This window comes from Macaca nemestrina, chromosome 7 (genome assembly GCF_043159975.1).
Source record: "Macaca nemestrina isolate mMacNem1 chromosome 7, mMacNem.hap1, whole genome shotgun sequence".
Classification (NCBI taxonomy): Eukaryota; Metazoa; Chordata; class Mammalia; order Primates; family Cercopithecidae; genus Macaca; species Macaca nemestrina.
The window spans coordinates 46,178,582-46,188,715 of record NC_092131.1 but is presented as its reverse complement, the minus strand read 5'-3'; the positions used below and the strand labels follow the sequence as shown (position 1 = coordinate 46,188,715).

At 42.4% G+C, this 10,134-nt stretch overlaps 1 protein-coding gene across 1 annotated transcript in view; it reads left to right on the top strand.

Moving 5' to 3' along the window:
- Positions 1-6,304: 6,304 nt before the first annotated feature.
- Positions 6,305-10,134, top strand: part of LOC105473674 (synaptotagmin 16) — a 249,868-nt gene continuing 246,038 nt past the window's right edge. The window contains 2 exon segments of the mRNA XM_071100052.1: positions 6,305-9,351; positions 9,354-10,130. Of these exon segments, the coding sequence (XP_070956153.1) occupies positions 8,757-9,351; positions 9,354-10,130 (1,372 nt within the window). The 5' untranslated portion in view covers positions 6,305-8,756.

Genomic DNA, 10,134 nt, shown 5'->3' with positions numbered 1-10,134 from the left:
AAACATGCCAAAATGTAAAGACCATCAATGCTAGGAAGAAACTGCATCAACTAATGAGCAAAATAATCAGTTAATATCATAATGACAGGATCAAGTTCACACATAACAATATTAACCTTAAATGTAAATGGACTAAATGGTCCAATTAAAAGACACAGAATGGCAAACTGGATAAAGAGTCAAGACCCATCAGTTTGCTGTATTCAGGAGACCCATCTCACATGCAGAGACACACATAGGCTCAAAATAAAGGGATGGAGGAAGATCTACCAAGCAAATGGAGAACAAAAAAAAGCAGGGGTTGCAATCCTAGTCTCTGATAAAACAGACTTTAAACCATCAAAGATCAAAAGAGACAAAGAAGGCCATTACATAATGGTAAAGGGATCAATTCAACAAGAAGAGCTAACTATCCTAAATATATATGCACCCAATACAGGAGCACCCAGATTCATAAGGCAAGTCCTCAGAGACTTACAAAAAGACTTAGACTCCCATACAATAATAACACACACATCTTAACGGGATGGCTCTGGCTGCTGCTTTGGCAATAGACTAAAGATGGGTGACAGTGGCACCAGTTAGGTAGAATGTAGACAACAGATGATGGCAGCAGGGGAGTAGCAATGAAAATGGTGAGAATAGTCAGATTTTGGAGATATACACACACTTATCTCCAATATAATATTTTATACATATGCACATATATTATTTAATACATACATACTATTTTGAGGATAGAATGGACAGGATTTGCAGATAGACTGAAGTATGAGAGATACTGAAGATCATTCTGAAGTTTTTGCCCTGAGACACTGGAGGGCAGGAGACACCATAAATTTAGAGGGGAAGACTGTGGAAGGAGTGGGCTTGGGCAGGTGAGGGTTGAGGAGGAGTGGAGATCAGGAATTTCGTTCTGGGAACACCAAGTCTGAGATGTCTGTTAAACATCCTATTGGAGATACTGAATAAGCAGTTAGGTGTTTGAATGTGGAGATCAAAGGAAAGATCTGGGCTCGATATAGGAATATGGGAATCATCAGCACTTGGGTGATGTTTAACACCATGATTTGACATCACCAATGGAATAAGCATAGGCATGGGAGATATGTGGCCAAGGACCCAGAGTTTAGGGAGGAAGAACTAGCAGGGATGAGAAGGGGCGGTCAGTGAAGTAGGAGGAAACACACACTATTTAATATCCTAGAAGCCAAGAAAAATCTGCTTCAGAAAAGAGAATGATCAACTATGTCAAATGTGGTTGATAAGTTAGATGAGGATCATCTTAGTTTGGATTCTCTAAGGCAGAGATGGTGAACAAGGTATTTATTTGGGAGATGATCCCAGGTACTGGAATGAGAGAGTAGGGAAGTGAGATAGTGGAAGAGGAAAGCCAATAAAGGGTGTGTGATTGAGATGGTTGCTCTAGACTGTGGGGTCAGCTCCATTGAGACATCTAAGAAGGATGTAAAGTGCCAGCCACAATTTTCTGCTCAGACAGTGGGAAGTCGGGACATGTGTCTGGTCCACCCCCCTTGGCTGAGGGTTTTCTTGAGAGTGTTAACTCTTCTCTATTTCCGGGATTTGCAAGCTCCTGCGGGCAAAACCTTGAGGCTGAAAGTAGAGAGAGGTGAGGTGGGTGCTTGTTAAGGAATGCTGTTAATGAGCACGGAAAAATCTGCAGCTACGGCTGAAATTAGAGGTGGGCCCAGGGAACATGACATGGACCATAGAAAGCGTCTACTTCAAAGACTGACAGTTGACTGCCAGAGTTTATAAAGTGGGTTTCCCTAGTGACCTTGAGAAAGCAATGTAATGGAGTGGTGGGGTAAGCCTGGTTGGAGTTGGTTAAGGAAGAGGGGCTGGAAAGAGCGTATAGACGGTACTAAAGGAGAGTGCGGTCAAGAGGCTGGAGAGGAAGTGGGAGCAAGAGATTTTCTTCTTAAGATGGGAGAAATAATAGCATGTACACTGATGGGAATAACTCAGTAGAAAGGGAAAAATCTCTGATGCAGGAGAGAAAGAATTGATGGAACAGTGTCTCTGAGTAGAAGAGAGGTTGGAATCCAGTACATAAATGGAGGATTTGACCTAAGGTGGGAACACAAACAATTCATCTCCAATAAAAGGGAAGAAAGAGTATATGGAAGGAAAGTTGTTCCCTTCTGATTGTCTGTCTGTCTGTCATTTTGACAGTGGGAAAAAACATTCAAAATTTATTCTCCAGCAGACAGCATCTGTGGGTACAATTACAGGGGTTTCTCTGTAGATCATATGTTCACATGACATTATCATCATCTCAAAAGTGAGAGAGCCACTATTATGTTCTCTGTAACAGTATCCACTTCACAGTGTAAGCAGGTACCATTGTTGTGTTTTCTTACAATTCCAGAAGGAAAGGCACAGCTTGGCAAAAAAAAGAAAAAAAAATTGGGGAATCCTAAAGTCAAGATGCGATAACTAAGAGACAAAACTTGGCAAACAGTCTTAGGTCCACATTTCAATCAGGGCCTTCTGCATACAGGGGAAAGACTTTTCCACCCAGAAGTTAGGATCTTTCTTTCTCCTTTCCCGTTAAACCATTAGAGCAACAACAATTCATATGTTCAATTATTATTACATATACAAAAGGAGATTATAAAAAATGGAATAAAAAAATCATCTTGCACATTCGGTTCTTCCTACCAATACATCAACTCTTAAGTTTAAGACAGGGCCTGGGAATACTTCAGTGGTCTTAAAATAGGAAAGCAGAGACTATGACTACAAAAAATAAAAAATAAATGAGGTAGACAAAGCTTTCACACCCAGGATTTTCCTGTTCCAACCTCGTAGCCTTCACGAAATACCCAGGAAAAAAAATCTTCATAATTACTTGGCATAAGTTGCACCAAGGCAATTAAACAAAAAAATTAGTACGTGAACTTGTGATAGGAAACGTGTCCTTCCATAAGTTTCTTCTCAAGAATGAAAACTTAATTTTTCAATAGAGTAGGCACTGATACTCTATTGGGTTAAGTAGGGGTTAAGAAGAAATCACTTAGGCAGATAGTAAGGTTATGGGGAGTCCTTGGTAAGGCTTTTCCTTTTAATGAAAAGCAGCCCCAAATCATTTTCTTTTTTCTTTTCTTTCTGTCTTTTTTTTTTCTTTTTTTTGAGACAAAGTCTCGCTCTGTCACCTAGGTTGGAGTGCAGTGGTGTGATCTTGGCTCACTGCAAGCTCCGCCTCCCAGGTTCATGTTATTCTCCTGCCTCAGCCTCCCAAGTAGCTAGGACTACAGGTGCCCGCCACCACGCCCGGCTCATTTTTTTTTTGTATTTTTAGTAGCGACGGGGTTTCACCATGTTAGTTAGCCAGGTCTCGATCTCCTGACCTCATGATTCACCCGCCTCCCAAAGTGTTGGGATTATAGGCGTGAGCCACCGCACCTGGCCAGCCCCAGATCATTTTCTAACAAAGAGCAGCCTGTAAAGTCGAGCTGCAGACATAGACAGCGAAGCTGGGAGCTTGCACTGGTGAATGCTGGCGGGAACTAGGGACTAGACATGTTGGCTCCATCTTCCTGTAGGTGCCAGTTGTGTGTACAGTAAAGAGCGACAAGATGGTGGCCAGACACGGAGAGTTCCTTAGCATAATAAGATTAGGGTGGGGAGAGCAGCTTTTGGGTGTGCTATGTAAACATCACATTTGATTGAACCAATCTGTGAGCCCTACCTAAATCAGACACCACCTCCCCAAGCTTGACTATAAAATCCGGGGCATCCACAGCCAGCCCATCTTTTCCGCTGGGAAGACCCCTCTCTCTCGACAGAGAGAGCTATTTCTCTTTTCTTCTGCCTATTAAACCTCTGCTCCTAAATTCCTCATGTGTGTCTGTGTCCTAAATTTTCTGATGCCAGAGGGCGAACCCCTGGATATATACCCCAGACAATGTAGCCTCTTCAGCACTGGAAAACCAAATTCAGTCACCTGAGATTTCTAGCTCAGGTGCTCACAGGAAGATGAAGGCATCTGGGAAGTGTGGGGTTGGCACACTTGGGGCTCCAACCGAACTGTATTTAAATAAGCAGCAACATATTGACTCCCTAAGGACTAATATATCCATTTGAAGGCATCTTGAGGTTCTAAGGTTGAAATAATTTTATAATTCTTTTTTTTTTTTTTGAAAAGTACATTCAAAAGAAAACAAAAAGATGAGGATAAGGTCGGGGGCATATAAAACAAGTCCCTAAATAGATGACAGACCTTGTCCATGTACCCACATACAGTTGCCACAGAAATATACAGTACCCTTCTCCTCAATGAGGCTAAATAGTTGTCCTTTCCTCTGCGGTTCAGTATGTTTTAATGGTTCCACCATGAAATAGGTAACAATCTTTGGAAAAAGTCACTATAGGTTGCAAAAAGGTTTTATGTATACAGTTTGCTACAAGTAACAAGCTACTTTGCAAGAACTGCTTCTTTCCAAACAACAACAACAACAAATGATTCTAGCCTGTATTTGTTTGGGTGTGATTTATTTTTAGTTTTCATTTTTTGCAAAGCAGCACAGAAACAATTATCAGAGTGTAGTAACAACCTTTGTAAACATCATTTGCATATCAGTAAGAACTGATTGTCTTTCATTCCTTTTTAGTGAAAGAGGAAGCAAGATGATCAACTGAGAGTAAATAAGGTGGGGAAGTGCTGGCAGTTTGAGATTTGTCATCTAGGATTGCAATGCACCGAGTGGCCAGTTGGGGAGCCTTTGGTTACTGACTTGCCAGGAGATGAGTACAGAAAGTGAGAGTAAGCTTTTAGAAACTTTTATAGCACTTGACATTGCTATAACATTTTTATTGTATTTTTTAAAAGTATTGGTCTATAATGGATTGGAAATAAAAACATCTAGTCCTCACAACAGATAGTTTAAGAGGCATTGGGCCAAGAGAGTGGGAGAAAATGGAGTAGGGAAAGGTAGAAAGATTGCTGCACTGCATTGAGGATCCACCTGAGGCTTGTGGCCATGAATTTCATGTGAGGCCATTCGATTCAAGAGTGTTTTTCTCCAGCCTTGTTTAGCTATGTTGATACAGGCAGTGTTGGATTTTACCAGGGTGTGGTTTTGCTAAGTGGGTCTAATGCAGTGGGAAGATGCAAGTGTTTAGGAAGTATGTCAGTGAGGTGTACGGAGACTGATCATGGCATTTTAAGCTGGGGGAAGAAGAAAGCAGTCACGAGGAGGGCGAGAGGCAGTGAAGAAAGTGGTAGAATTGATGGAATCTAGGACCAGGAAAAATCAAGTTTGCTGGGGTTGGAATGTAGGACCAGGAAGGAGTGAACTAGGAGTATGAATGGTGGTGATCAGAGAGTGGGATTCCTGATAATGAGATTCATCACAACATTGCTCACCAAGTGGGAGGGAATCTGAATCAATTATTTTGTATGTCTCCAGCGGACTATTTTGTAGCCATTAGAGGTCATGTTGTCATTCTATTTCTTTACGGACACAGAAATGTTCAGGATATGTTAAGTGAAAAACGCTTACCAATTTGCAAAATTAAGTTGCAAAGTTTACTAATTTTTTTTTTGGTAAAAATATAAACATTTTAATGCACGAAGTCTTAACTGTGGTAGTAACTGTGGTTGAATCACAGATGCCTTTTACTTTCTGTTGGATAATCTCCTTTTTGTGTTTGAGACAGGGTCTCCCTCTGTTGCCGAGGCTGGAGTGCAGTACAAACACGACTCACTGCAGCCTTGATCTCTTGGGCTCAGGCTCTTGCTTCAGCCCCCCATGTAGCTGGGACCACAGGCATGTGCCATCATGGATGGCTTATTTTTATATTTTTTGTAGAAATGGGGTTTTAGCATGTTGCCCAGGCTGGTCTCAAAATCCTGGGCTCAAGCCATCTGCCCACATCGGACTCCCAAAGTGCTGGGATTACAGGTGTGGGTCACCACGCCCAGGCTATTTGATAGAATTCTTACATAGGCATATTTTAGAGATACTGGGGATTCAGTTCCAGCCTATTGCAATAAAGCAAGTATCTCAATAAAGTGAGTCACGCAAATGTTTTGGTTTCCCAGTGCATATAAAAGTTATGTTTACACTATGCTATAGTTTATTAAGTATACAATAGCATCATATGCAAAAAATACCTACCTTAATTAAATATACTTTATTGCTAAAAAATACTGGCACAGAGTCACAAAGTGAGAACTTTGGAAAAATAGTGCTGACAGACTTGCTTGATGTAGGGTTGCTACAAACTTGAAATTTGTAAAAAAAAAAAAAAAAAAAAACACACACACACACGTACAGTATCTGCAAAGCACAATAAAATGAAGTGCAATAAAGTGAGGTATGTGTGCTTTATTGTTATATTCTTATAGCTTTATTAAAGTATAATTTGCATGCAAAAGTTCACCAGTTTTAAGTGTACCATCCTATAACTTTTGACAAATGTATAGTTTTGAAACTACCACCACGTTCATCTTGTAGAACATTTCTCTCATGCCAAAAATTTCCCTTGTCCCCTTGTGCAGTCAATCTCCTCTCCCACTTCCCGGACCCTGGAAACCAGTGATCGGCTTTCCATCATGATAGTTTTGTCTTCTCTAAAATTTTATATAGATAGGATCATATCATATGTCATCTTTTGTGTCTGGCTTCTTTCACTTAACATAATGCTTTGGAGATTCATCATTGTTCTTGTGTGCATCAATGTTTATTTCCTTTTAAAGAGTAGACATATTTTAGAGTACTTTTAGGTTCACACTAAAATTAAAGGGGAGGTGCAGGGATTTCCCACCTACACCTTGCCCCTACACATGCACAGCCTTCTTCATTATCAGCCTCTCCCACTAGACTGATAACATTTGTTACCACTGATGGACCTACCCTGGCATATCGTCATCATCCGGAGTCCAAAGTTCACATTAAGGTTCACTCTTGGTGTTGTACATCCTCTGAGTTTGGACAAATGTATAGTGACATGCATTCATCATTATAGTATCATACAGAGTAGTTTCACTGCCCTAAACATCTTCTGTGTTCTGCCCATTCATCCTTCTACCCTTTCTAACCTCTGGCAGTCACTGGTAGTTTTACTGTCTCCACAGTTTTTGTCTTTTCCATAATATTATATGGTTGGAGTCATACAGTATGTAGCCTTTTCAGGTTGGCTTCTTTCACTTTGTAATATGCATTTAAATTTCCTCTGTGGCTTGTCATGGGTTGATAGCTTATTTCTTTTTAGCACTGAATAATGTTCTGTTGTCTGGATTCACCACAGTTTGTTTATCCATTTACCTATTGAAGGATGTCTTGGTTGCTTCCAAGTTTTGGCAATTATGAATAAAGCTGCTATAAACATTCATGTGCAGTTTTTTTGTGTGTGTGCGTGTGGACATATATTTTCAACTCCTTTGGGTAAATACTAAGGAGTTGTATTTTCAACTCCTTTGGGTAAATACTAATGTTGCCCAGGCTGGTCTCAAACTCCTGGGCTCAAGCAGTCTGCCCACGTCAGCCTCCCAAAGTGCTGGGATTACAGGTGTGGGTCACCACGCCCAGCCTGTTTGATAGAATTCTTAACATAGGCATATTTTAGAGATACTGGGGATTCAGTTCCCACCTATTGCAATAAAGCAAGTATCTCAATAAAGTGAGTCACACAAATGTTTTGGTTTCCTAGTGAATATAAAAGTTATGTTTACACTATGCTATAGTGTGAAGGAGAATGAGTGCTGGATCATATGGTAACAGTGTGTTTAGTTTGGTAAGAAACTTCCAAACTGTCTCCCAAAGTGGTTGTACCATTCTGCATTCCCACCAGCAGTGAACGAGAGCATTCTCTCAAGCATTTGGTGTTGTCAGTGTTCTGGGTTTTGGCTATTCTTATACATGTGTATCTTGTTGTTTTCATTTGCCTTTCCCTGACAACATATAATCTGGAACATCTTTTTACATGCTTGTTTGCCATCTGTGCCTCTTCTTTGGCAAGGTGTTTGTAAAGTTCTTTGGCCCATTTTTCAATCAGGTTGTTTGTGTTCTTACTGTTGAATTTTAAGAGTTCTTTGTGTATTTTGGATAACAGTTCTTTATCAGATAGTTTTTTGCAAATATTTTATTCCAGTCTATGGCGTATGTTCTCATTCACTTGACTTTATCTTTCACAGAGCAGAAATATTTAATTTTAATAAAGTACAACTTATCAACTCTTTCTTTTGTGGATTGTGCCTTTGGTGCTGCATCTAAAAAATCACCACCAAATTCAGACCATCTAGATTTTCTCCTGTGTTATCTTCTAGGGGTTTTGTAGTTTAGTGTTTTACATTTAAGGCTGTGATCCATTTTGAGTTAATTTTTGTGAAGGGTGAAATGTCTGTCTAGATTCATTTTTTTTTGCATATTAATGCCTGGTTGTTCCAGCACCAACTGTTGAAAAGATTATCTTTGCTCCATTGTATTGCCTTTGCTCCTTTGTCAAAAATCAGTTGACTGTATGTATGTGGGTCTAATTCTTGGCTCTCTGTTTTATTCCATTGATCAATTTATTCTTTCACCAATGCTACATTGTCTGCAGTTTTGTGGCATGTCTTGAAGTTGGGTGGTATCAGTCCTCCAACTTTGTTCTTCAATACTGCGTGGACTATTCTGGTAATTTGTTCTTTTTTATGTGGAGGAATATACTTTTTTATGAATAGACCACAATTTGTTTATCCATTCACCAACTAGTAGACTTGGGGTTGTTTCAAATTTTTGACTATTATGAATAAAACTGTTATGACCTGGGAGGAGGTACTCCCCTTACAGACTGAAGTTGTCCAATGTGAGGAGGAATTGAATTCCCTGAAACAGAAGCTGGCGGCGGCCCTTTTGGCGGAGCAGGAACCGCAGCCAGAACGAGTGGTTCCGGTGTCGCCGCTACCGCCGAAGTCGGCTCTGTCCCGAGATAAGATTCTGCGCTATAGCCGGCAGCCAGTGCTGTCAGAGCTGGGCGTGCACGGACACGTGCTAGTCGTGCGCTGCGGTGGGCTCCGCTGTCCACTGGCGCAGTACTTGGCAGCGGCCGGCGTGGGCCGCTTTGGCCTTGAGGACTATAACGTGGTAGAGATGAGCAACCTGGCCCACCAAGTGCTACATGGCGAGGCACTGGCTGGACAGGCCAAGGCCGCTTCGGCCGCCGCCTCGCTGCGCTGCCTCAGTTTGGCGGTGGAATGAGTGCGGTACACTTAGGCCCTTATGCCAGCCACTACCCTAGACCCGGTCCGCCGATATGATGTGGTGGCCGAGTTCTCGGACAACGTGCCCACTCGCTATCTGGTTAATGACGCATGTGTGCCGGCGGGTTGGCCCCTAGTGTCTGCAGTGCCTTGCGCTTCGACGGCCAAATCACAGTCTACCATTATGACGGTGGGCCTTGCTATCGCTGCATATTCCCCCAGCCACCCCCAGCGGAGACAGTGACCAGCTGCGCGGACCGCGGGATGCTGCGTGTCGTAACTGGGGTCCCGGGCTGCCTGCAGGCCTTAGAAGTGCTGAACATCGCTGCGAATCTCGGCCCCTCTCACAGTGGCAGCCTGTTGCTCTTTGATGCCCTGAGAGGGCATTTCTGCTGTATTCGGCTGCGGAGCCGCTGGCTCGACTGTGCAGCTTGCGGGAAATGGCCCGCTGTGACTGCTCTGCTGGACTATAAAGCCTTCTGTGGCTCCTCAGCCACCAATAAATGCCACTCCCTACAGTTACTGAGCCCAGAGGGGAGTATTTCTGTCACTGACTATAAGTGACTTCTGGATTCTGGGGCACCCCACCTGTTGCTGGACATCAGGCCTCAGATGGAGGAGAACATCTGTCATTTGTCTCATGCCCTACACATCCCTCTGAAATATTTGGAACACAGGGATGCGGAGAGCCTGAAGCTCTTAAGAGAAGAAGTCTGGGAAGGGAAGCAGGGCACACAAGAAGGGGCTGCTGTCCCCATTTATGTGATTTACAGACTGGGAAATGAATCACAGAAAGCCGTGAAGATCCTCCAGGCCTCATCAGCAGCTCAAGAGTTAGACTCTTTAACAGTTTGGAATATTGTGGGGGACCTCATGGCCTGGGCTGCCCAAAACGATGGAACACTTCCACAGTACGAAGGTGA